General features: G+C 37.5%; 2 protein-coding genes across 6 annotated transcripts; both read right to left on the bottom strand.

The window, feature by feature from the left end:
- Positions 1-291: 291 nt before the first annotated feature.
- Positions 292-25,806, bottom strand: LOC116730373 (trans-Golgi network integral membrane protein 2-like). 3 transcript variants are annotated; one of them, XR_004341309.1, is made up of 5 exons: positions 24,511-25,069; positions 24,081-24,401; positions 23,814-23,897; positions 19,751-20,850; positions 292-759 (listed from the first exon to the last, which is right to left on the bottom strand). XR_004341309.1 is itself a non-coding variant. In XM_032579537.1 (5 exons), exons 1-5 carry the CDS (start codon positions 25,652-25,654, stop codon positions 20,845-20,847), a joined length of 495 nt encoding a protein of 164 aa, XP_032435428.1. In that variant the 5' UTR covers positions 25,655-25,806; the 3' UTR covers positions 20,161-20,844. The 3 variants fall into 3 exon arrangements, 1 of the variants encoding a protein (XP_032435428.1); XM_032579537.1 differs by lacking the exon at positions 292-759 and adding an exon at positions 25,600-25,806 and having other exon boundaries at positions 20,161-20,850; positions 24,081-24,305; positions 24,996-25,120; XR_004341310.1 differs by lacking the exons at positions 292-759; positions 19,751-20,850; positions 23,814-23,897; positions 24,081-24,401 and adding an exon at positions 19,563-19,575.
- On the bottom strand, positions 1,168-10,723 carry LOC116730372 (spore wall protein 2-like). 3 transcript variants are annotated; one of them, XM_032579536.1, is made up of 5 exons: positions 10,483-10,723; positions 5,901-6,038; positions 4,150-5,843; positions 3,890-3,973; positions 1,168-2,216 (listed from the first exon to the last, which is right to left on the bottom strand). In XM_032579536.1, exons 1-5 carry the CDS (start codon positions 10,535-10,537, stop codon positions 2,211-2,213), a joined length of 1,977 nt encoding a protein of 658 aa, XP_032435427.1. In that variant the 5' UTR covers positions 10,538-10,723; the 3' UTR covers positions 1,168-2,210. The 3 variants fall into 3 exon arrangements, with proteins under 3 accessions (XP_032435427.1, XP_032435425.1, XP_032435424.1); XM_032579534.1 differs by having other exon boundaries at positions 4,150-5,855; positions 5,913-6,038; XM_032579533.1 differs by having other exon boundaries at positions 4,150-6,038.
- Positions 25,807-27,851: the final 2,045 nt, after the last annotated feature.

The following is a 27,851-nucleotide window of genomic DNA, read 5'->3' as shown; positions in this document are numbered from 1 at the left end:
GAAACATTTTACAATTTAAGCTATGGTATGGAACCTTTCATTGCTCTTACTATTTCGTAATGCTTTTGTCAAAGCCCTATGCATTATTATTACAACAAAATTGACAATAAGAACTATTTATTGCTGTTTTTTTTAGGTCACTGCATGGCTGCGGTGGTGTCACAGCAATCAAGGAACCACAAGCACAAATACTGCTCTTGGAAAACATTCCTACTTGTAATTAGCATCTTTAGGATACCAGTCACATAAAGAATAGTGATTTGTCTCACTGCAAATCACAACTGCATTTAGTCAAGTTTTCAAATTTATTGATAGTTTCACTGAATAAACAGTGGGAAAAAAATTGTAAAGTTAACAATCCCCACAGTATGGACATTTTGGGGGGTGTTAAACATTAACTGGAATTTGTCATGACAATAATAATCAGCATTATAAGAAATGTATCACGATGAACTATAAACAATAGGGCCCACCCTTACATGCCGACCTTTGTGGAATTGGACACCAGTGTCAGACTGCAAAAGACTTGCTGATGTTCACCTTTCAGCAGAACGACCTCAAACAACAGAAAGCTTCGGATCAAAGCATAATCACGCGTCAGAACGTTTAGTCAGAATCTAGATGTATGATCTGTGAGGACCGGAAAGCTGCTGTCAGAGCAAAAGGTACATAAAGAAAAAAGCATCAACTCAGCTTCAAATGAACGCTACAGTTGCCAGCTTTGAACTCTTAAAAAGTTTTTACTTTGTGTTGGTGTACCTCACACCAATACAAAGTAAAATATCAATGAAATACTTTAAGGTTGTAAATTTGAGAAAATGTGGGGAAGTTCAGGATGTTTAAGTACTTCTGCAAGGTACTGTGTCTGCTAAAATAATGCAAGACTAGCATGCAATCTTGTTATATTTGAGGGCATTTTTTAAAACCAGAGCAGACAAAACTTGATATTACATTTTATAATAAAATGTCTTGTTTTCCCCATCCAGATTAGAGTCATGCTGTGCATATCTACTTTAACCAGAGATATTAAGAAGCTTTCTTTCCATCCTGGAATGATAATGTAATTTTGCAGTTTTTTGCCCTTTTAGCCCATTCCTTTTTGCAGATGACAGGGATTAAATTAGAGATGTGCTATTTAAAGTATTCTAAGAGAAAAAAGTGACAGAAGAAAGTTAAAAAATAGCTTTTATTTTAATAGAAGCAGTCAGCTGTTCATATTTGATATGAAGTAAAACAGCAGAATGTCTATACAATTCTTTTTGAAACTCAGAGGACCAAAAAGATTAACTGTTTAGCATACTACAAACATGGCTTCCAGGAAGCAGCAGAATATTTTCTCTTTCACCAAAACTTGCTAGAAAAAAAAGATTACTGAAAGTATGAGGCAAAGAAAAAAAAAAGACAGCAGCACAATAAATCACAATATTTTCTTAAATCATTTGGCACAGGTATGGCATTTTTTTCTAAATACAAAAACTAATCCATTCAAGTTGAAAGAACAAACTTCTTATTTTAGTGGTCATGTCATGTGTACAGAGCAATCTTTTTCCTGAAAGAACCAAAACATAGAGGCTGCAGCCAAATCCCACCCTACAAATGCAATTTAAGGTAGAAGCAATATGTTGTGGACAACAGATCCAACCCATCAAGTGGTATAAGTTGAGACAAAAAAAAACAAAAAACACCCAAAAGTCACCATTGGCCAAGCATGCTATAACTGGACTGACAAGATTTTAACAGTGGCTCCAAAACAGATTGTTTAAGGAAACAGCACAAATAAAGGCATTTAAACAGAAACATGACATTGACGACTTATTCAGGTGCATGTTGAAATCTGTCCAGTATCATAAAATAAGACGGAAGTGCAGACAACTGATTTGCTACTTCTACACCCTGAGTGAGGGCCTTCGACAGGCCAGATTGCAAAAGCAGTGCAAAATACTGCAAGCCTATTTCACATAACTTCCTTTTTTTAATGCAAGCCTATTTCACATAACTTCCTTTTTTTACTCCCCTCCATCTCAGCCCCCTCTAACTTCCTCCAATTCCCAATAAGGCATCAGTGTCGTCTGCATAGTCATTCAACATTTAGAAGTCAAGAATAGAAGAATGTCCATTTAACAGGTCATTTTATTTACTGTAGATCCATGATTTGTATCCACTCGCAGTCTACTAAAGCCGTTTTCTCAGCTTCTCTGGGCAGCTTTGGATCACATCTGAAAGAAAAATAGTTCAAAGTCAACAAAATTTGATTGGACTTCATGAGTCTCTCATCCATGCAGGTGGTGAAAAAGATCATCATAACAATGCTTAAACATGGCGGTGGCAGTGTGATGGTCTGGGAGTGTTTTATTGATTCAGCACCCGGATGAATTTTGAAGTCCACCTATGAATTTCAAATTAAAGAATCAAAAGAGGAAAACTAAATGAAGGCTTTGGAGCGGCCTAGTTAAAGTCTAGATTAAACGGCAACTGAGATTCTCCGTCATGACCTTAAACAAACTGTACATGCTCAAAAACCTTCCCATTTGATTAAAAATAAAAAACATTGCTGGGCCTGGTCAGTTTGGACAGTTTCTTTGGTTTAATAAATGAAATCATTTGAATGGTGTTTTATTTGTATTCATTCTGGCTATGCTTGTCTGATATTAAAATGTGTTTAAAGAAATGAAACCTTTAAGTGTGACAAAACAAAAAAAATAAATCTATAAACATAAAAATACGTTTTCACTGCACTACAACAACATTAATTTTTTGCATTAGCTGTCTAAAACCAGATAGAGCTCAAGGTAATATAAGTCCATTTCTGATTGGTCGATCAGTCGCTCTTGATGTCTCCTCCCAACAAGTTTATCTGGGGCTTCAGACTGGAAAATAGAGTACATCAAGAAGGTTTTGTCTCATCATGGTCAGATGTTTGGCTTTTCCACTAAAGGTCATGCAGAAGAACTGGTTTGGATTTCATCACACAAAAGTCCAGACAGAGTTTTGTTATTACTTCATAATAAATGTTTCATATTTTTTGTATTTTAGTAATATTGGAAGGACAGTTTTGCATGGAGGTACTATCCAGTATTATCCCTGTAAAAAAATTGTCTAAAATCCTCACCTTAAATTAACATCGTTTAAATGTTCATTTAAACAATGCTGCATGAACACTTTTACCATCAGATTATTAGCATTTTTGTTTTTTCATTTTAAGTTGAAAAGAAAAAAAAAAAAACAATCGGAACTCAAACTAAACTTGATAGTTTTAAAATACCATTTGCAATGTTTTGATAAGCTGCTGTTCCCAGTACGCCTGCTTCTGGCTTCTGATGAAGCGGTTCTTGATATTCATGTTAGCATGTTATCCAGAGGTGCTTCCCTTGTCGTATTGTTAATCCTGTTCCAGTGTGGTCCAAAGACTGGAACCACCCGCCTAGCCAGTTACCTGGGCCAGGACAGAGAGCCCATTCAAATCAGTTGCTAAAAATTCTCTGTTAATGAAGCCGAGAGGAATGAGGTCCGAACTGTATAGCTGCAGAGATCCAGTTAGTTTAGTAAGTGTAAGTGGCAACAGCTCGACTTTAGACGCAAAAAGGACCTTTATCCTGTTTTGTGACTGTGGTGGCGCTAAAAGTCAGCAGATCAATACTTATTTCCAACTCCCTTTTTATTCCCCTCTCAGAATAAAGCTAAAGCATAACTCAGTTGCAAACTGTTCTTTATTGTTGTTCTTTCAATCTCTCATTATGTCAATTGAATTTTAAAAAAAATTAAACATAAAAATATACAATCTCACATTTTGTAGAAAGATTTTTCTAAATAAAAAGGTAAAGATTTTCTCCTTCAGACTGAGTTTGTGCAGTAGGATGGTTTGTCGTAATTCATTGTTGCTACAACTTACATGTTGTTCCAGCTTCTGGTAATTTGAAGATTTAGGTCGACGTGTGGATCTGGAATTCTTCCCTTCCAAAACAAAGGCGATAATCTGGATAAAAAAGATAAAACAAGTTATGATTTAATCAGTTTGTTTTACAAAAATTAGCTGTAGGTTCCTATAGACTAGCTGTCAATAAGAGAACTGTAGTCTAACTGTGCTCAGGGCTCCTTCACACAACAATATGGAGTTACATAAAGTTCAGTTTCATTGTATGTTTAAAGTACCTTGCGCTTGTTGTGCTTAGCGATGTAGAGAATGACCACCACCACAACTCCGGTGACGAAGTAGGCAAAGAAATGACTGTTTTCCTCCTTCATCTCACTTGTACCCTTTGCGTTGTCAAATTGACTACCTGAATTGTCCTTTCCCTGCGGCTTATCTGCATTTGCGCCTTTGTCGGAGTTGCCAGCTGAATTGTCCTTTCCCTGCGGCTTATCTGCATTTGCGCCTTTGTCTGAGTTGCCAGCTGAATTGTCTTTTCCCTGCGGCTTATCTGCATTTGCGCCTTTGTCTGAGTTGCCAGCTGAATTGTCCTTTCCCTGCGGCTTATCTGCATTTGCGCCTTTGTCGGCGTTGCCAGATGAATTGTCCTTTTCCTGTGGCTTATCTGCATTTGCGTCGTTGTCGGAGTTGCCAGCTGAATTGTCCTTTCCCTGCGGCTTATCTGCATTTGCGCCGTTGTCGGAGTTGCCAGCTGAATTGTCTTTTCCCTGCGGCTTATCTGTATTTGCGCCTTTGTCGGAGTTGCCAGCTGAATTGTCTTTTCCCTGCGGCTTATCTGCATTTGCGCCTTTGTCTGAGTTGCCAGCTGAATTGTCTTTTCCCTGCGGCTTATCTGCATTTGCGCCTTTGTCGGAGTTGCCAGCTGAATTGTCTTTTCCCTGCGGCTTATCTGCATTTGCGCCTTTGTCGGAGTTGCCAGCTGAATTGTCCTTTCCCTGCGGCTTATCTGCATTTGCGCCTTTGTCGGCGTTGCCAGATGAATTGTCCTTTTCCTGCGGCTTATCTGCATTTGCGCCGTTGTCGGAGTTGCCAGCTGAATTGTCCTTTCCCTGCGGCTTATCTGCATTTGCGCCGTTGTCGGAGTTGCCAGCTGAATTGTCTTTTCCCTGCGGCTTATCTGTATTTGCGCCTTTGTCGGAGTTGCCAGCTGAATTGTCTTTTCCCTGCGGCTTATCTGCATTTGCGCCTTTGTCTGAGTTGCCAGCTGAATTGTCTTTTCCCTGCGGCTTATCTGCATTTGCGCCTTTGTCGGAGTTGCCAGCTGAATTGTCTTTTCCCTGCGGCTTATCTGCATTTGCGCCTTTGTCGGAGTTGCCAGCTGAATTGTCCTTTCCCTGCGGCTTATCTGCATTTGCGCCTTTGTCTGAGTTGCCAGCTGAATTGTCCTTTCCCTGCGGCTCATCTGCATTTGCGCCTTTGTCGGCGTTGCCAGATGAATTGTCCTTTTCCTGTGGCTTATCTGCATTTGCGCCTTTGCCCGAGTTGCCAGCTGAATTGTCCTTTCCCTGCGGCTTATCTGCATTTGCGCCTTTGTCGGCGTTGCCAGATGAATTGTCCTTTTCCTGTGGCTTATCTGCATTTGCGCCTTTGTCGGAGTTGGCAGCTGAATTGTCCTTTCCCTGCGGCTTATCTGCATTTGCGCCTTTGTCGGCGTTGCCAGATGAATTGTCCTTTCCCTGCGGCTTATCTGCATTTGCGCCTTTATCGGAGTTGCCAGCTGAATTGTCCTTTCCCTGCGGCTTATCTGCATTTGCGCCTTTGTCGGCGTTGCCAGATGAATTGTCCTTTCCCTGCGGCTTATCTGCATTTGCGCCTTTGTCGGCGTTGCCAGATGAATTGTCCTTTCCCTGCGGCTTATCTGCATTTGCGCCTTTGCCCGAGTTGCCAGTTGAATTGTCTTTTCCCTGCGGTTTATCTGCATTTGCGCCTTTGCCCGAGTTGCCAGCTGAATTGTCTTTTCCCTGCGGTTTATCTGCATTTGCGCCTTTGCCCGAGTTGCCAGCTACAGCAGTGCTTCCCAGCTTCCCTCCAGTATTTCCCCTGTCACTGCCAGAATCACTTTTTGGAGGATAAATTTCTGGTGCCGCTCTCTTGACACCTGTTGGAGCCCCTGAGAAAAGAAAAAGGAGCAATTAAATACAAAATATCACGGAAACCTCCCGGATGGCAACAGCTCGTTTACCGCTGAATGTCCTTCCAACTTTATTTCTTGCAAAAGTTGACCGATAATTTTGTGCAACTTAAAGTAAGTGAACCTAATCTGATCCTTCAAATTCAGAAAATCCTAAAAATACCTATCATCCAACCAGACATTTAACAAACAAAACATGTCCTATCCACTTCTTGGCCCAAATACCTGTGATGGGCACCAAAAAATTCAGCTCATAGAATGTTATAGTTTTAGTAATCATAACATTCTTAATAAATGTTATTTATTAAGAATAAATAACATTTATTCTTAATAAATGTTATTAATTAATTTATTTATTTATTATTTATTATGTTATTTTATTATTAAAATAGATAAGGCATGAACACAAAAGTAACATTTTTGCTCGAGATAAAGATGAATCTCCTGTCTAGAGTCTCCTTATGGTGCCCCTCTTCTAATGGTTTGTTACATTATGCCTCAAAATCAAGTTGGGCCAAATCTAGCTTCTTCCTCTGTGCATCATCTGAGAGCACTCAGAGCAAGAGCTTTGCCTGTACGTTCACATACAGTGTACAGAGCCAAGTAGACATCTTAAATTTGACACAAATGTGGCGGAGCGAAGATTCTCAAGAGTTGAGTGTATGCCAGAACACTATTGAATGAGATTATGTGAGATTTAAATGCACACCCCTGAAATTATTGTTCACTCACAGAGATATACATGCTCAGATCAGTCTCACTGCATATGCAGACTAGTCACTGCAGCACTCAAGTTGGTGGCACAAGTAATGCTATAGACAAGAAAAGAAACAGGAAGAATCTTTGAAATTATTCTGCCATTGATAGAATAAAAAATGCATCAAAGTATCATTTTACATTAACTACTAGAGCGACAAACTGCTTTGAACAAATAAATATAAAAAATTATAAATACAAAAACAACAAAGACATGAGAAATGAGTCTGTGTCAATGAAAGTATCGGTGTAATTAAAATTAAAAGTCCTGATATAAAAAGTTTATTGTACAAGTTAATCGAATGGCTTTGCCAAGGCTTCATTATGACATTTCATTCTGGAAGTATTTTATAATGCAAGGAAGTCAGCTCTTGGTGACATAAACTGAAAATACTCAAGACATCACTATACAGCATTGCACAGTCATTTGTAATCTACAGTTACTTACAGAAAGTGAGGTAAAATAAGTACCATACACTGAGTACTATGCTTCACATTTTTACTGCATATTTTATTTGCAATCCTAATTTGCTCACTGCATTATCCAAAATCAAAGTATGAATGTATAGCAAAAACTTAACACTCCTTGAGTGACGCTGGACACAACTTTAAACAATATCATCAGTGAAAGTTGAGGTAAAAGAAAATGTACTGACAGAAAGCAATTTTTAAAAAGAATGATTTAAAAAAATCATAAAATGACAGATTTTGAGAAAAAAATCTGTCTTAAGTTTGGAATGACTCCCGCAATGAAATGAGGACTATTAGTTTTAGAGGGAATCAGTAATCATCATTTATTAGTGAGGTTCATTTTGACCTACGTGATAAAAAGTCTTGACAGTGTCATAAAACAGCAGGGAACTGTGTGGAAACAATTGATGGAAGTCCACAACGATTTGAAATTTACTGGAAGGAAGAAAAAACTGCTACGATCAACAAAGGATTAAACTGTGTGAGGCAGCATTTGGCTTAGGTTACCCAAATGGTTAACGACACTGGGCGTGATCTTAGTCTTTTAATGAGAGGATCAAAACGTTATCAAAATTAACCACAATCTAAAAGTTAACTACAGATTTAGATACAAAATTAGCTCAACTATAGTCTTAAGTTTTTAAAGAAAAAACAATAGTGGACAGACCATATAAAAACTCAACAAAAATGGCCACAACATACAGTATCCTCTATTTTTAATCACACTTAAACAGTTTGGATCATTAAACTTGCATAATATCAGAGAAAAATAAACTTGATAATTCTAAAACAGTTATTAAATGGCAATTTTATTCATCAAGTAAAAAAAAGCGACCCAAGACAAGCTGGCCCTATGTGAAAGAAGTACCTACTCCCCTTGTTAAACCATCAATTAATCGAATTACCACAAAACTTCATGAGCCATGCCTAAGCCCAACTGTCTGACCTGTACAATAAAAAAAAATCATAAAAATACTACAACTAGTAGCAAAAAGAACAAAAACATTTGTCTCTTTAATGATATCAAAACTCTAAAAGACTGATTAGACAAAAGTGGAAAACTATTGAAGGTGTGTATTCCATTAAATGTGGTGTGAAACATGGTTTCAGGAAAGGATAATCCTACCTAAGCTAAATATGGTGGCAGCAGTGCAATGGTTGTCGACTGCTTTAGCACCTGGACAAAATATTGTTTACAATAATGAATTCTGCTCTCAACCAGAAAGTTTGGAAAGTCTGTAATTTTAGTCTGTATCCTTAATCCCAAGGGGATTGTAAGGTACTGTAATATGTCACTCTGAATGGTTCTAACAAACAAAATGAATGGTGTAGTCAAAGTCTGGAGTTTAAATGTTGATGTGTTACCTATAAACAATTCAGCAAATAAGAGAGGGCCAAAATTCACGCACACCAATGATAAAGACACATTGGCAGTTATTGTAACCACTTGATGTGTAGCCAACACATTAGGGTTAAGATGCAAATAGTTTTCTCCTTAATAGATTAAATAATAATATAAAATCTGCATTTGCATTTAGTTAGGTGATCCTTGATAACATTTATACAATGATATTAAACATGTACAAAAAGCAATAACAATAGAAAGCTGTAAAAGCCAAACCATTTTTTACAGCAATGCATATGGATAAGGTGAACTGAGCTAAAGGTCTATTTTTTTTATTGTAATTATGCACATTATGTTTTAAATCTGCAACTGAAACATTTGTCGTATACTGGATTAGTGACAGTCTTTGAATGATCTACTTGACTACGCAGATTGCATCAGTGGGCGTCTGCATCTAGAACAGGAAATAATCTACATTCTGCCTCTTTCCGTATCTTGAGAGCTCCATCAAAGTCATTTAAAGGCAAATATTTAAACTGCAATGTGCCTCTGTTCATTTAGTCTATGAGGAGGACTGCATCACAGCATTTTCTAAAATACCAGTTTGAAATAGTTGTCACCCTGCTGTAAGTATTAATGCTTGGTCTCTAGTTTTCTTTTAGTCTCTGTGAATACATGATTCAATAACACTTCAACTTCTTTGTTTGAAAGCTGATTTTTTTTTTCAAACAAAATGAGCAAACAAAAAAAATGAGAAAATGGCTAAACAAAAACCACACTCAGGTGAAGCTGTGAAATAATTGTCACACTAGTGAAAAAAAAGACATTAAAATTTAATCTAATTGTTTATTACTGCACATGATTTAGGAGATGAGGCTTTCTGTCCTGTGCATGTGCTGTGATTCTAAACCTTGGAGACGAAATGTGTGAACACTAACAATCTCTCAATAGAGTTAAGGTTCAGTGGTGGACAATCCATGTGCAAAAACGATGTCTCGTGCTCCGTGAACCACTCTTTCACAATTTTTGCCCAATGAATCGTGGTATTGTTATCTTGGAATAAGCTCATGCCATGAGGGAAGAATCCCCCCTTTGATTAAATAACTTGTATTTAGAGAGTCACCTGACCTCCTTCTTTGGTGTAGTTTTAGGTTCAACACATGATGTTGTTGAACCTAAAACTGACCCAACTGAAGCAACCCCAGATCGCAGCACTGCCCAGAAGCTTGTACAGAAGACACAAGATGGGTGAAATCCTTTTTGTCTGCTTCTCTTCTTACCCTGAGGTGGATATGTATGGACTCATCAGACCACCTAATCTTCTTCCATTCCTCCAGACTCCATTCCTTATGCTCCCTTGCAACTAACAAACTTTTCCTGACTAACATTGTTCTCTTATGACCACACTGTTGTTCAGCCCCAATTCCTTGAGATCATTTCACAATGTGCTCATGGTAATATTCTTACTTTCACTGTAAATATAAAGTCGACTGGCTTGACAGAAGTGGAAAAGTGACCTTAATAACTTGTTGACAAACTATATTTAAATGAGTTTGAGCATTCAGGTCGTTCTGGTTTGTAATTACCTGATAATATGGCAGCTTTTGGGGGGATATCCGCATTTCTGAAATTTTCTTATTCAACATGCTTGTTGTCAAATCTCACTGTGAATATTTGTTTTTACCAACAGCCACATTACGTAATTAAAAAAAAAAATAACACAAACCAATGGCTCATATTAGCTCAGACGCAACACTTGGTTTCCGTAACAGTGACTCATATTTCTAACTAAAATACTAAATAATTTAAACTACACAAACTTCCATTTAAACTATACAAACTTTCACTCACCTGCGACCAACACGCAGAGCAGTAAAATAGAAAGTGACAACAAAGCCGTCCGCATTGTGTCCGCTGCGTCCACCACCCGGTGAAATGTAAACCAAATCTGTATAATCTAATCTGTCCAGTCCTCTCAACTCAATCCCAAGAAACAAACGAGTCAGGACAGTTTGTACGATTTACGTCGCGGTTTTGCTTCCGCGTATAAACCGCTTTTCTTCTGCTGCTCCACCAAACAGGAGGAGTTGTTTTCCGCCCCCTACTGGTTGAATGCATGTATTACATGGATGCTGCTTCATCCGATCTGGTGACTGTAAATGGAGATCAAACTGCAGGAGAAGGACCTCGCTGCAGCAAACAGAAAGGGGCGGGGACGGACCACTGTCAGTCTCAATAATAAGATTCATACCTTATTATTACCAAATAAGCTATGAACCTTATTTGGTAATGGGACCATTGCACTCCGGAATTAAGGGGGCGTTATTTCTTATATTATCCGCGGTCTCCCGTTTTTATTTTCTTTTGAAATCTGTGATATGTCTTCACCTTTAGGGAGGATTTTCACTCTCAGTATGTTTTTGAACTTCTCTCTTTTATTTACTTCAGCGCAGGTCACCGTTTTTAACAAACTATGTAGCTTTCGGTCTACTTCTAAATCTGCTCCTTAGTCGCATCTTTTCGGGCTTGCTACTGCCTCTAGTGTCGTGGGGTGGTAACACAATTAATTTAATTACATTACTAAATCAGAATACCACAACGTTTTTATTATTTATTATTAATTTCGGCATTTCTGGCACCGTATAAGATAAATTATCTTATAAAACACCATATTGTTTAATTTTCTTAAGGATGTAGAGCTAATTGCGTGACATTTAAACAATATTCTTTTACATTATAAATAATATCTATATATCTTCATCAGTTATAGGAGGAACAAAAGAAATAAGGAGACATGAAAAACAACTTGATCAACTATAATAAAAAAACAATTTTCAATGTATACATAAGAAATTTAATTGAGCAATAGCTAATAACAAACAAATGATTTAGGTACAGAAGAATAACAACCCAGGTTGTTACAACCAGGGCTGATAAACCGATACGAGCAAAAATTCACATTTTTGTTTTTACGGTGCCATGTATATTATTCTGAGAGACATTTTATTGGTAGAGTGTTATATATAGGAAAAAATAAGATGGAACTATTTAGTTTATCAATGTGGTAATTTTTCTTCGACTCTAAAACGATAAATCAGATTCATAAAATCACATTATCAACAATTTGTGAATAGAGCAAAACACTTAACAAGCTATAGGTAAATGTTATCATTTAGTTTGGTTAAGAATAATTATTGCACTGTCAATAAATGACCTCTAATAGATGTTCTTAGTTGCCAGAGCAACACAGTAACACCTTCATGAGCTCAAAGGTTCAAACTGACAAAAAAACGAGGATGGATGCTCTCTGCTAAGATATTTCTTGCCATCTTTCATGTTATTTCAGAAAACAGTTGAGACAGAGTTGTTTTTGGTTTCACCACTATTTACCTGCTATTTTACCCGCCATTGAAAGTATTCTTAAAAGATTGTTAGTCTGCAGCTTATGTGGCCAAACGAGCTGAGGAAATGAAAAGTTAAAACTTGAGTTTAAATGTTTTTTTTAACTTGAGTTGAGTTAGAATTCAAGTTAGAACGTTAAGTTTTAACATTTTATCTCAACAACCTATACCTAACTACAGGTTGTACACAACCTCAAGTTGGGCAACCCTAAGATCACTGGGTCTTCTTAAAAGATAGAGTCTCTGAGAACAGTTCTTAAAGATATAGCCAGTGTTTTCAGCAAAGTTGAGCTGACTGTCCAGGAATGACACAAGGAATTTAAATTTTGCCACAGTTTCAACAGGTTGGCCATCAAGTGAAACTGGAATCACTTTCAGGTCTTTTTTATCTCATTTAATTAGCTCTACTTCCTTAAGAAAATGAAAAGGTATGCTCTTTTGTGAGGGAGTTTATCCTTTACGGGTCCAGTAATGCCAGAATTAATAATAAATAATAAAAACGTTGTGGTATTCTGATTTAGTAATGTAATTAAATTAATTCTGTTGCCACCCTCACGCCACTAGAGGCAGTAGCAGGCCCAAAAAGATGGGACTAAGGAACAGATTTAGAAGTGCACCAAAAGCTACAGAATTCGTTAAAAACTGTGAGCTGCACTGAAGTAAATAAAAGAGAGAAGTTCAAATACATGCTGAGAGTGAAAATCATTCCTAAAGGTGAAGATACAGTATATCACAGATTTAAAAAAATAAAAATAAAAACGGCAGGCCGCGGATAATATAGGAAATAGCACCCCCTTCACTTCCGGAGTGCAATGGTCCCATTACCAAATAAGGTAATGAGACTGACAGTGGTCCGTCCCAGCCCCTTTAGGTTTGCTGCAGCGAGGTGTACTTGAACTGCAGTTATTTACCATTTATGGTGACTTAGCTAATCATTACATGTTTCGCATAACTAGCAAAAAAGGGCTTAATAGAAAAGAGTGGCCGTGTTCCAGTTGTGTGTTTACACGCAGATCCGTTTGATTAGGCATTCAGTCACCTGACCAATCACAGCCTCATAGTGTATCCCTTTATGAGCAGCAAAGATTGGTCAGAGAAATATTACAAATTTGATTCATATTTGTAATTCTTTCCATGTACAAGACTTTCCATACACAAAACATGTATGTAAGTAATTTGCTAATTGTATTTTAATTTTGGAAAGTATAGAAATTTAGAAAACTGTTTAATTTATTATTATTAGTATTATTATTATTATTATAACAGAGTATAGTCTAACCAAGGACATTTCACTTGAGTGACAGATAATTACAGGCAAGTGTCCAGGTACTGACAGAGATCAGTAGACTCCCTCTGTTTGACACCACATCCTGTATGTATCGTTGTTCATGCAAGATAGAGACAAAATATGTAATTGAGTGTTTTTAAATTTAAAATACAAAATGTTACCTGAGAAGCCAATTTTAAAATAACAGTTGATCCAGTTGATCCAAAAACCATATAACTTTGAAGGAGTTGCACAGATCCACAGCTCAGGTGAAATAATTTGTAAACATTACACATATTCATCTGAATTCCTAGTGGCAAGAAGAGCAATGATTCAGAGTTCCTGTTTGCAGTGTGCCCAAAGCAATACTGGGCACACACTGCAAACATGGAAGAAATTGCTCTGCTCAGATGAGACCAAGAATGAACATTTACAGAACTCAAAGATGGTGGTGACAGAATCATGCTGTGAGGATATTTCTTTTTCAGCAGGGACAGGAAGCTGATAACTTGATGTGATCATGAATTGAGCTCATTACAAGGGAATCCAGGAAGACTACCGAATGATCAGATAAGGAAGTAAATAAACTTAGCAGTTGTTGACAACTGGGGAGGAGTTTGAGGCTAATCAGTGGAATGTTGTGCCACTGAATGAGAAACTGAATGGAAGAGCTGCAGGAAAATGATAAACAAACAGAGACATTAACACAGAGAAAAAAGGATTTTACCAAGCCAAGAGTTAGACTAACACTAAAACAATATCCAAATAAGTACTACTAACTGTGTATTGGAAAAACCGGGAGTGAGCAACAAAATGATCCTATACCCAAAAATGATCTCCAACAAATGCACAACTTAAGTGAAATACAAAGAACAAGAGCTCACCACTGACCCTAAACATGCAGACTGAGAAAGGGTTTAAAACATGGCACAGTCCTCACTTTTGGTGTTGGCCTGTCAGAGATATATAGGCACCCTTATGACAAAATTTTATCGGTGGACTGATTTATGACCCTAATCATTAATTACATTTAATTTCCGGTGACCGGATGTGCCTCCCCTAAAATAAACATTCCTTTGACATCTGTTAGTCCCATCTTTGTGACACTTTGTTTTGGTAAACTCCTTATGACCTGAAGGAGTCAGAAGGACTCCTTCTGACTCCTTCAGAAGGAGGAGTCAATTAACAATTAACTCAAATTAACAATTTGAGTAATTAACTCTTTGAGTTTGAGTTAAGTATGAAAAAACAATAAGTATTTGATAATTAAGAGTAATATATAGTGTATACTATACCTAGAGAAGTTTAAATAGATTCGGATGTTGTAATTACCTCTGGTTTTAAACAGAATGTCTTCCTGATACACAGCATGATGGGTGGGGGGAACTGACCCCAGACCTGCTCGACATGCCATCTGTGTGAAGGAGTAAAAGCCCCTCAGGATGATCAGGACATTTGCTCACCAACTTTGTGACATCTTGCTTTCGTAAACGCCTTCCAACCTCTATGAGGTTTAGGAAGAATACAATTAAAAGGGATCAACAATAAACATTTACTTCTAGGTACAGTCTAACAGTTGGCATAGGATGATGAGACAGTGACAAACAGACAAAGGCCACAAAGGGAACGATCGATGGCAGTGGTGCTCAGTGTGCATGGGTGTACGGGGGTGTGTGTGTGTGCGTGTGAGGGGTGTGTGGGCACATGTGACCACCTGTTAGGGAATTAAAGTACAACACAATTAAAGTATGAAAAACAATAAGTGATCATCAGTATCAAGAATAATATATAGTTTGTCACCTTTTCTAGAAAAGTTTAGATTTAGAATCTTGTAATTACCTAAGGTTTTGCTCACCAAGCCGTTTGTGCGTCCGTGCGCGTCGCTGCGTAAGAGTAAACACATACCTCTAAAGAAAACCTGCAGTTTCACTGTTTTACTGCATTATTTATGGTAGCACGATTCGTCAGTGCTGACTATGAGTTTGTGATTTCCTTCATCCGTTCCGAAAAACGCACTTAAATTTTAAACTCTTATAGATTTTTTTTCTGTAACACTTGCTAGTGTGATACATTTCAGTAAATGTTCCTCATTTGTACATGTACTTCTTAAGAATATGTGACAGACAGGAAACAGGCCTACGTAAGGTTACTCAAATTTAACTTTTATCTTTCCACAGATAAAGTGAAAAACAACCTCTAACATCACTTCCTTGCTGGTCTTCAGCATGCTTTGAATGCATTATCTGGTTTCTCTTACTTGAACCCGCCCAACTTGAAACCTGATTGGCATGTTAGCCTTTTATATATATTTTTATATATATTTCCTTTATTTAACCAGGTAAACCTCGTTGAGATCTAGATCTCATTTTCAAGAGGGACCTGGAAAATTTTTTTTGCAATACATAGCAACCTAGTTACAAGATAAAAACAAAATTAATTTAATTGCTTTTGATTCCCTCCCAGTGAGGCGGTGTTTCATAAAGCAAACTGTTTGTCAAATTGTTGATCTGCGTGGTGGCTGTTTGAAACGATGAGGAAACATGGTGACTGAGTTTTAGACACTAGTAGCCAGCTCATGCAGCTTTTTTACGAGATGGCAGTTCTAAAAGTGCGTACCTTTAAAATATGAACAAATATGTACAATTCCATAATTATTCGATCCAGCAGTTATAGAAGTTTGGTAATTCAGGGATTGTGGTTTACTCGAGTGAGTATATTTTATTTTTTAGGTAAAGCGTACCAATAGTGAACTTAGTCAATGTTATTGGGGCCTGCCATGCAAAGCAATGGCAGGAACCTATTACTATTGTCGGAGAGAGTGTTTCTTTCTTCTTCTTTATTTTTCTTCCGTAACCGTTAATGCGGCTCATACTGCTGGGTGCACACCTACAAATGAGGTATCAAAACGTGCAGAAAATTCACGCCATTGGAGCTATTACTTTTGGTGGGATTTGGGCTTAACGTGGCGACATAATTCGCAAAAAACTACGAAAAAAACCCCATTATAAGTCAATGGGAAAAATCCTGGAAATACCCTATTTTTGAGGATTTTCTGTGTCGTCACAAATTCACCTAGAAATGCCATTCAAATTTCATTTTGTAGATACGTCTGTGATCTCTTCGAAAGTGAAGACGGCTCGTCGGTACCAGTTACGGTTTGTCCACAATTTGCCTCTAAGCGACCCAAACTTTCTCATTTTTGCTCAAATTAGAGTGAGAGCCGATCTCGGTTCAGATCTGGGCACAACATTTCTTTCTCTCATCACTGTAAATGCTCTGAGTGAGGTACAGATATGAATCTCGGGACTATCGCAGAAGACACATTGAACTGTCATACGCTTAAAACGCTTTTCGAATATGTATTACGGTTCCCGAACAAGAAGGATTTGTTTCCAATGCTTTTTTTCAGTAAAACACGTTTTACTACACACTTGTGTGTTTGAGAGCTCAGAGCTCACACCCTGCTGAGACCATTATTTACCATAGCAACGGAACTCAAGAGGCTATTGGCTGCTGATTTGTACTACAAATACGCATCACTGTAGTTCTATATGACTTTTCATCCAAAGCACTGTTACACATGGTATTAGTTTGGCCCTTTGAAATGAAGCTTAACAAAATTTTCAAAATAAAAGCCTTGAATATTTTTACATGACGTAATTGCTCTTTTTGACTTTATTTGACTTTTTCATCCAAAGCACTGTTACACATGGTATTAGTTTGGCCCTTTGAAATGAAGCTTAACAAATATTTCAAAATAAAAGCCTTGAATATTTTTACATGACGTAATTGCTCTTTTTGACTTTATTTGACTTTTTCATCCAAAGCACTGTTACACATGGTATTAGTTTGGCCCTTTGAAATGAAGCTTAACAAATATTTCAAAATAAAAGCCTTGAATATTTTTACATGACGTAATTGCTCTTTTTGGCTTTATTTGACTTTTTCATCCAAAGCACTCTTACACGTGGTATTAGTTCAGAACTTTAAAATGAAGCATACTGAAAATTTCAAAATAAAAGCCTTGAATATTTTTACATCATGTAATTGCTCTTTTTGGCTTTATTTGACTTTTTCATCCAAAGCACTGTTACACGTGGTATTAGTTTGGCCCTTTGAAATGAAGCATACTGAAAATTTCAAAATAAAAGCCTTGAATAGTTTTTACATGACGTAATTGCTCTTTTTGGCTTTATTTGACTTTTTCATCCGAAGCACTCTTACACGTGGTATTAGTTCGGAACTTTAAAATGAAGCATACTGACAATTTCAAAATAAAAGCCTTGAATATTTTTACATCAGCTACTTGTGTTTTGAGCATTATATAACTATTTTAACCCAAGGACTATTACGCATGGGATTAGTTTGGCCCTTTGAAATGAAGTTTAACAAAACTTCCAAAATAAAAGCCTTGACAACATTTTAAATCGTACCGAATGGTGCACGTCCGCCTCGCTTAACGTTCTTGCGGTTCTCCGCGTGCCACTGATCACGTCGCGGCGTTCTTTAGCGTCAACGCCGATTTGTGGCGTGACGACGCCGGGCCCGAACCCCACGGCCGCGCCTTGGCAGGCCCCGGCTAAATTTCTTCCGAAATTTTCTAGTTATAAGTTGGGCTAGATGTCAGAAGATGTAAGAAAGTCTCCGTGAGAGGGGGTATTTAAAAAAAAACACAAATTCACTGATTGAATTGTTGGTTGATAGCCAGCATATATTTGAATTTGTGCAACAAACACCAAAAGAAAAAAAAAATACTATATAAAACCTGAATGGCCATTCAGTTTGCAAAATATTTACACAGACCATCATTCAATAAATCGATAGAAATCCAAGTGCACACATCCAAACATCAAATCTAAATAAATAATATTTAAATTAGATTTGTAGTAAATATTTTAATACAGACTGATGGTTTACATTGATCATTTATAAGCTTTAGTAATGGAAAATTCAACAACAACCGGTGTGCTATATTTTGTTAGTGAACACACTTAAGTGTGTAAGAAAATAGATGGAGGGAAAACATCATTAGGGCCAAGAAACATACAGCATATAAGTCAGAGACAAAAGTAGTGGATAATTTTAAAGGTAAAAAAAACAACAATTTCCCATGTTGGAGCAACTCTTGGAGCGTGGCTGTGCAATGTAAAAAACTTTCAACTTTAGGGAAAGCTGAAATATACATATGAGTAGCCTCACCGAGGCCTGTTTAGTCCCTGTCACATATTCTTAAGAAATAAATTTATAGATGAGGAACTTTTACTGACATGTATCACACTAGCAAGTGTTACAGAAAAAAAAAATCTATGAGTTTGAAATGTATTTAAACCAACTTTTACTATTTTGGAGGAAGCATGAAGCAGTGGGAAGATCAGTGTTGATTCAACAGCAAGAAAAAAACTGAACGAAAGCATTCACAATGATGTGAGGCCAAATTCTGGAAAGGAAGTGATATTAGAGGTTAATATCACTTAGTAATATCACACAGATAAATTCACTTTATCTGTGGAAAGATAAAAGTAAAATTTGAGTAACCTTACGTAGGCCTGTTTACTGTCTGTCACATATTCTTAAGAAGTACATGTACAAATGAGGAACATTTACTGAAATGTATCACACTAGCAAGTGTTACAGAAAAAAAAATCTATAAGAGTTTAAAATTTAAGTGACAGTTTTCGGAACGGATGAAGGAAATCACAAACTCATAGTCAGCACTGATGAATCGTGCTACCATAAATAATGCAGTAAAACAGTGAAACTGCAGGTTTTCTTTATAGGTATGTGTTTACTCTTACGCAGCGACGCGCACGGACGCACAAACGGCTTGGTGAGCAAAACCTTAGGTAATTACAAGATTCTAAATCTAAACTTCTCTAGGAAAGGTGACAAACTATATATTATTCTTGATACTGATTATCACTTATTGTTTTTCATACTTTGTGTTATACTTTAATTCCCTCACACGTGGTCACATGTGCGCACACACCCCTCACGCACACACACTGAGCACCACTGCCATCGATCGTTCCCTTTGTGGCCTTTGTCTGTTTGTCACCAACTGTTAGACTGTACCTAGCAGTAGATGTTTATTGTTAATCCCTTTTAATTGTATTCTTCCTAAACCTCACAGAGGTTGGAAGGACTTTACTAAAGCAAGGTGTCACAAAGATGGTGAGTAAATGTCCTGACCATCCCGAGATTCATTTTGTGCTGGTGTATAAATTGTACCTACCAGAGAGAATGTTTTATTGCTGATCCCTATTAATTGCATTCTTCCTAAACTTCATAGAGGTCGGAATGAGTTTTTGACAAAATGTCCTAACCATCCTGAGGGGCTTTTACCCCCTCACATTGATGGCATGTCGAGCAGGGCTGGGGTCAGTTCCTACCCCCCAGCTTCAAATGAACGCTACAGTTGCCAGCTTTGAACTCTTACTTTGTGTTGGTGTACCTCACACCAATACAAAGTAAAATATCAATGAAATACTTTAAGGTTGTAAATTTGAGAAAATATGGGGAAGTTCAGGATGTTTAAGTACTTCTGCAAGGTACTGTGTCTGCTAAAATAATGCAAGACTAGCATGCAATCTTGTTATATTTGAGGGCATTTTTTAAAACCAGAGCAGACAAAACCTGATATTACATTTTATAATAAAATGTCTTGTTTTCCCCATCCAGATTAGAGTCATGCTGTGCATATCTACTTCAACCAGAGATATTAAGAAGCTTTTTTTTCCATCCTGGAATGATAATGTAATTTTGCAGTTTTTAGCCCTTTTAGCCCATTCCTTTTTGCAGATGACAGGGATTAAATTAGAGATGTGCTATTTAAAGTATTCTAAGAGAAAAAAGTGACAGAAGAAAGTTAAAAAATAGCTTTTATTTTAATAGAAGCAGTCAGCTGTTCATATTTGATATGAAGTAAAACAGCAGAATGTCTATACAATTCTTTCTGAAACTCAGAGGACCAAAAAGATTAACTGTTTAGCATACTACAAACATGGCTTCCAGGAAGCAGCAGAATATTTTCTCTTTCACCAAAACTTGCTAGAAAAAAAACGATTACTGAAAGTATGAGGCAAAGAAAAAAAAAAAAGACAGCAGCACAATAAATCACAATATTTTCTTAAATCATTTGGCACAGGTATGGCATTTTTTTTCTAAATACAAAAACAAATCCATTGAAGTTGAAAGAACAAACTTCTTACTGATTTGCTACTTCTACACCCTGAGTGAGGGCCTTCGACAGGCCAGATTGCAAAAGCAGTGCAAAATACTGCAAGCCTATTTCACATAACTTCCTTTTTTTAATGCAAGCCTATTTCACATAACTTCCTTTTTTTACTCCCCTCCATCTCAGCCCCCTCTAACTTCCTCCAATTCCCAATAAGGCATCAGTGTCGTCTGCATAGTCATTCAACATTTAGAAGTCAAGAATAGAAGAATGTCCATTTAACAGGTCATTTTATTTACTGTAGATCCATGATTTGTATCCACTCGCAGTCTACTAAAGCCGTTTTCTCAGCTTCTCTGGGCAGCTTTGGATCACATCTGAAAGAAAAATAGTTCAAAGTCAACAAAATTTGATTGGACTTCATGAGTCTCTCATCCATGCAGGTGGTGAAAAAGATCATCATAACAATGCTTAAACATGGCGGTGGCAGTGTGATGGTCTGGGAGTGTTTTATTGATTCAGCACCCGGATGAATTTTGAAGTCCACCTATGAATTTCAAATTAAAGAATCAAAATAAGAAAACTAAATGAAGGCTTTGGAGCGGCCTAGTTAAAGTCTAGATTAAACTGCGACTGACCTTAAACAAACTGTACATGCTCAAAAACCTTCCCATTTGATTAAAAATAAAAAACACTGCTGGGCCTGGTCAGTTTGGTCAGTTTCTTTGGTTTAATAAATGAAATCATTTGAATGGTGTTTTATTTGTATTCATTCTGGCTATGCTTGTCTGATATTAAAATGTGTTTAAAGAAATGAAACCTTTAAGTGTGACAAAACAAAAATAAATAAATAAATAAAATAAAAATAAAATAAATCTATAAACATAAAAATACGTTTTCACTGTACTACAACAACATTAATTTTTTGCATTAGCTGTCTAAAACCAGATAGAGCTCAAGGTAATACAAGTCCATTTCTGATTGGTCGATCAGTCGCTCTTGATGTCTCCTCCCAACAAGTTTATCTGGGGCTTCAGACTGGAAAATAGAGTACATCAAGAAGGTTTTGTCTCATCATGGTCAGATGTTTGGCTTTTCCACTAAAGGTCATGCAGAAGAACTGGTTTGGATTCCATCACCCAAAAGACCAGACAGAGTTTTGTTATTACTTCATAATAAATGTTTCATATTTTAGTGATATTGGGAAGGACAGTGGTGCATGGAGGCAGCTTATGTACACAGATATTTATTCCAGTATTACCCCTGTAAAATAAATTGTCTAAAATCCTCACCTTAAATTAACATCGTTTAAATGTTCATTTAAACAATGCTGCATGAACACTTTTACCATCAGATTATTAGCATTTTTGTTTTTTCATTTTAAGTTGAAAAGAAAAAAAACAAAACAATCGGAACTCAAACTAAACTTGATAGTTTTAAAATACCATTTGCAATGTTTTGATAAGCTGCTGTTCCCAGTACGCCTGCTTCTGGCTTCTGATGAAGCGGTTCTTGATATTCATGTTAGCATGTTATCCAGAGGTGCTTCCCTTGTCGTATTGTTAATCCTGTTCCAGTGTGGTCCAAAGACTGGAACCACCCGCCTAGCCAGTTACCTGGGCCAGGACAGAGAGCCCATTCAAATCAGTTGCTAAAAATTCTCTGTTAATGAAGCCGAGAGGAATGAGGTCCGAACTGTATAGCTGCAGAGATCCAGTTAGTTTAGTAAGTGTAAGTGGCAACAGCTCGACTTTAGACGCAAAAAGGACCTTTATCCTGTTTTGTGACTGTGGTGGCGCTAAAAGTCGGCAGATCAATACTTCTTTCCAACTCCCTTTTTATTCCCCTCTCAGAATAAAGCTAAAGCATAACTCAGTTGCAAACTGTTCTTTATTGTTGTTCTTTCAGTCTCTCATTATGTCAATTGATTCTTAAAAAAAAATTAAACATAAAAATATACACTGCCTGGCCAAAAAAAAAGTCGCCACCTGGATTTAACTAAGCAAATAGGTACAAGCCTCCTATTGGATAAGTACTGCATAGGCGATTATCTTTCAGCTGGCAACAAGTTATTTAACCCCAGCTGATGCAATGAGTAACTCCTCATTTCTTTAACAACCATGGCAAAAGACACATCCTGTGGTCGTGGAAAAGACGTTAGTCTGTTTAAGAAGGGCCAAATCATTGGCATGCATCAAGCAGAGAAAACATCTAAGGAGATTGCAGAAACTACTAGAATTGGGTTAAGAACTGTCCAACGCATCATTAAAAACTGGAAGGATGGTGGGGAACCATCGTCTTCCAGGAAGAAATGTGGTCGGAAAAAAATCCTGAATGATCGTGATCGGTGATTACTTAAACGTTTGGTCAAATCAAATCGAAGAAAAACAACAGCAGAACTCAGGAGTATGTTTAATTGTGAACGCAAAAGCATTTCCACACGCACAATGCAAAGGGAACTCAAGGGGTTGGGATTGAACAGCTGTGTAGCCGTAAGAAAACCTCTAATCAGTAAGGCTAACCAGAAAAAAAGGCTTCAGTTTGCTAGGGAGCATAAAGATTGGACTCTGGAGAAATGGAAGAGGGTCATGTGGTCTGATGAGTCCAGATTTACCCTGTTCCAGAGTGATGGGCGCATCAGGGTAAGAAGAGAGGCAGGTGAAGTGATGCACCCATCATGCCTAGTGCCTACTGTACAAGCCTGTGGGGGCAGTGCTATGATCTGGGGTTGCTGCAGTTGGTCAGGTCTAGGTTCAGCAACATTGTGTGCCCAAAGAATGAGTTCAGCTGACTACCTGAATATACCGGATGACCAGGTTATTCCATCAATGGATTTTGTCTTCCCAAATGGAACGGGCATATTCCAAGATGACAATGCCAGGATTCATCGGGCTCACATTGTGAAAGAGTGGTTCAGGGAGCATGAGACATCTTTTTCACACATGGATTGGCCACCACAGAGTCCAGACCTTAACCCCATTGAGAATCTTTGGGATGTGCTGGAGAAGGCTTTGCGCAGTGGTCAGACTCTCCCATCATCAATACAAGATCTTGGTGAAAGATTAATGCAACACTGGATGGAAATAAATCTTGTGACACTGCAGAAGCTTATTGAAACAATGCCACAGCGAATGCGGGCTGTAATCAAAGCTAAAGGCGGTCCAACAAAATATTAGAGAGTGTGACCATTTTTTGGTGGCGACTTTTTTTTTGGCCAGGCAGTGTACAATCTCACATTTTGTAGAAAGATTTTTCTGAGTAAAAAGGTAAAGATTTTCTCCTTCAGACTGAGTTTGTGCAGTAGGATGGTTTGTCGTAATTCATTGTTGCTACAACTTACATGTTGTTCCAGCTTCTGGTAATTTGAAGATTTAGGTCGACGTGTGGATCTGGAATTCTTCCCTTCCAAAACAAAGATGATAATCTGGATAAAAAAATAATAATAAATAAAAAATACGATTTTAATCAGTTTGTTTTACAAAAATTAGCTGTAGGTTCCTATAGACTAGCTGTCAATAAGATAACTGTAGTCTAACTGTGCTCAGGGCTCCTTCACACAACAATATGGAGTTACATAAAGTTCAGTTTCATTGTATGTTTAAAGTACCTTGCGCTTGTTGTGCTTAGCGATGTAGATGTAGAGAATGGCCACCAGCACCACTCCGGTGACAAAGTAGGCAAAGTAATGAATGTTTTCATCCTCCATCACTCTTGTACCCACTGGATTGTCAGATTGACGACCTGTAGGGTGCTTTCCCTTTGTATCGGCTGCATTTTCGTCTTTGTCGGTTTCACTAGCAAAATAATACTTTCCCTGCGTATCGGCTGTATTTGTGTCTTTGTTGGTTTCACCAGCAAAATAATACTTTCCCTGCGTATCGGCTGTATTTGTGTCTTTGTCGGTTTAACCAGCAAAATAATACTTTCCCTGCATATAAGCTGTATTTGTGTCTTTGTCGGTTTCACCAGCAAAATAATACTTTCCCTGCGTATCGGCTGTATTTGTGTCTTTGTTTATTTCACCAGCAAAATAATACTTTCCCTGCGTATCGGCTGTATTTGTGTCTTTGTCGGTTTCACCAGCTACATTCTTCTTTCCCCGCATATAAGCTGTATTTGTGTCTTTGTCGGTTTCACCAGCAAAATAATACTTTCCCTGCGTATCGGCTGTATTTGTGTCTTTGTCGGTTTCACCAGCAAAATAATACTTTCCCTGCGTATCGGCTGTATTTGTGTCTTTGTCGGTTTCACCAGCAAAATAATACTTTCCCTGCGTATCGGCTGTATTTGTGTCTTTGTCGGTTTCACCAGCAAAATAATACTTTCCCTGCGTATCGGCTGTATTTGTGTCTTTGTCGGTTTCACCAGCTACATTCTTCTTTCCCCGCATATAAGCTGTATTTGTGTCTTTGTCGGTTTCACCAGCAAAATAATACTTTCCCTGCGTATCGGCTACATTTTCGTCTTTGTCAGTTTCACCAGCTAAATTCTTCTTTCCCTGCATATTGGTTGTATTTTCGTGTTTGTGAGAGTCACCAGCTACAGCACTGTTTAACAGCTTCCCTCCAGTATTTCCCTTGTCACTGCCAGAATTACTTTTTGGAGAATCAATTTCTGATGCCGGTGTCTTGACACCTGTTGGAGCCCCTGAGAAAAGAAAAAGAAGCAATTAAATACAAAATATCACGGAAACCTCCCGCATGGCAACAGCTCGTTTATTGCTGAATGTCCTTCCAACTTGATTTCTTGCAAAAGTTAACCGATAAGTAAGTGAACCTTATCTTATCCTTCAAATTCAGAAAATCCTAAAAAATCGATCATGCAACCAGACATTTAACAAACAAAACAGGTTTGTAATTACCTGATAATATGGCAGCTTTTGGGGGGATATCCGCATTTCTGAAATTTTCTTATTCAACATGCTTGTTGTCAAATCTCACTGTGAATATTTTTTTTTACCAACAGCCACATTACGTAATTAAAAAAAAAAATAACACAAACCAATGGCTCATATTAGCTCAGACGCAACACTTGGTTTCCATAACAGTGACTCATATTTCTAACTAAAATACTAAATAATTTAAACTACACAAACTTCCATTTAAACTACACAAACTTTCACTCACCTGCGACCAACACGCAGAGCAGTAAAATAGAAAGTGACAACAAAGCCGTCCGCATTGTGTCCGCTGCGTCCACCACCCGGTGAAATGTAAACCAAATCTGTATAATCTAATCTGTCCAGTCCTCTCAACTCAATCCCAAGAAACAAACGAGTCAGGACAGTTTGTACGATTTACGTCGCGGTTTTGCTTCCGCGTAGAAACCGCTTTTCTTCTGCTGCTTCACCAAACAGGAGGAGTTGTTTTCCGCCCCCTACTGGTTGAATGCATGTATTACATGGATGCTGCTTCATCCGATCTGGTGACTGTAAATGGAGATCAAACTGCAGGAGAAGGACCTCGCTGCAGCAAACAGGAAGGCAAGGCAACTTTATTTATATAGCACCTTTCAGCCAAAGGCAATTCAAAGTGCTTGTACAAAAAAGTTAAAAACAACAAGAAGATAATAATAAAATTAAATTAAAAATCAAGCAGATTAAAAATAAACAAAAAATAAACATTACAATTTTGAATATAGTTTAAAAAAACAAAAATTTAAGAATAGGCAACGTCAAATAAGAAGGATTTTAACCTTGTTTTAAGTAAACTCATGGTAGGGGCTGTCTTACAGTGAGCAGGAAACTTATTCCAGAGTGTTGGAGCATAAAAACTAAAAGCTGCTTCACTGTGTTTAGTTCTGACTTTCGGAATAGTTAGAAGGTTTGATTCTGATGATCTTAAAGGTCTGAGTGGTATATATGGTTGAAGAAGATCAGGGTAAAAAATGTAAAATGTAAATGTAAAAAAGGGGAGGGGACGGACCACTGTCAGTCTCAATAATAAGGTTCATACCTTATTATTACCTGGGGTGGGCTTTTAAAATAGAAAGTTTTAAAAGGGACCATTGCACTCCGGAAATGAAGGGGGCGTTCACGGTCACGGGACGAAAGACAAGGACCGGAAGTAGACGTAAGAGGTCTGAAGTGCACATCATTATGACCAGTGTAACCAGTGGCCTTTTGTCCACATTCTGTTAAGCCAGTCCAAGACACTAACGAGAAAAACACAGCACATAGGGCTGTACCGTGTATTAGCTGCCAAAGTTTAAACACAGTTCCCAAAATCCTATGTACACTATACTTCTTCTGATGTATTTGTAATTTTTTTTTTCCTTCGGGGGCAGGGGTGGGGGGTTGTTTGTATTGTTTTGTTTTTGTATTTATCCTCTTTTTTTTGCAGAACACAAAAGATCTTTATACTTTTGTGGTCTCATGTTTTTATTTTCTTTTGAAATCTGTGATATATCTTCACCTTTAGGAAGGATTTTCACTCTCAGTATGTTTTTTGAACTACTGTCTTTTATTTACTTCAGCTCAGCTCACAGTTTTTAACAAACTCCGTAGCTTTCGGTCTACTTCTAAATCTGCTACACCAAAAGCTACAGAATTCCTTAAAAAACTGTGAGCTGCACTGAAGTAAATAAAAGAGAGAAGTTCAAATACATGCTGAGAGTGAAAATCATTCCTAAAGGTGAAGATACAGTATATCACAGATTTAAAAAAATAAAAACGGCAGGCCGCGGATAATATAGGAAATAGCGCCCCCTTCACTTCCGGAGTGCAATGGTCCCATTACCAAATACGGTAATGAGACTGACAGTGGTCCGTCCCAGCCCCTTTAGGTTTGCTGCAGCGAGGTGTACTTGAACTGCAGTTATTTACCAGTTATGGTGACTTAGCTAATCATTACATGTTTCGCATAACTAGCAAAAAAGGGCTTAATAGAAAAGAGTGGCCGTGTTCCAGTTGTGTGTTTAGACGTAGATCCGTTTGATTAGGCATTCAGTCACCTGACCAATCACAGCCTCATAGTGTATCCCTTTATGAGGAGCAAAGATTGGTCAGAGAAATATTACAAATTTGATTCATATTTTTAATTCTTTCCATGTACAAGACTTTCCATACACAAAACATGTATGTAAGTAATTTGCTAATTGTATTTTAATTTTGGAAAGTATAGAAATTTAGAAAACTGATTAATTTTTTTATTATTATTATTATTATTATTATTATTATTATTATTATTATTATTATTATTATAACAGAGTATAGTCTAACCGAGGACATTTCACCTGAGTGACAGATAATTACAGGCAAGTGTCCAGGTACTGACAGAGATCAGTAGACTCCCTCTGTTTGACACCACATCCTGTATGTATCACTGTTCATGCAAGATAGAGACAAAATATGTAATTGAGTATTTAAAATTCAAAATAT

This window comes from Xiphophorus hellerii, chromosome 12 (assembly GCF_003331165.1).
Source record: "Xiphophorus hellerii strain 12219 chromosome 12, Xiphophorus_hellerii-4.1, whole genome shotgun sequence".
NCBI lineage: Eukaryota > Metazoa > Chordata > Actinopteri > Cyprinodontiformes > Poeciliidae > Xiphophorus > Xiphophorus hellerii.
This window is presented reverse-complemented; position numbering and strand designations above follow the sequence as displayed.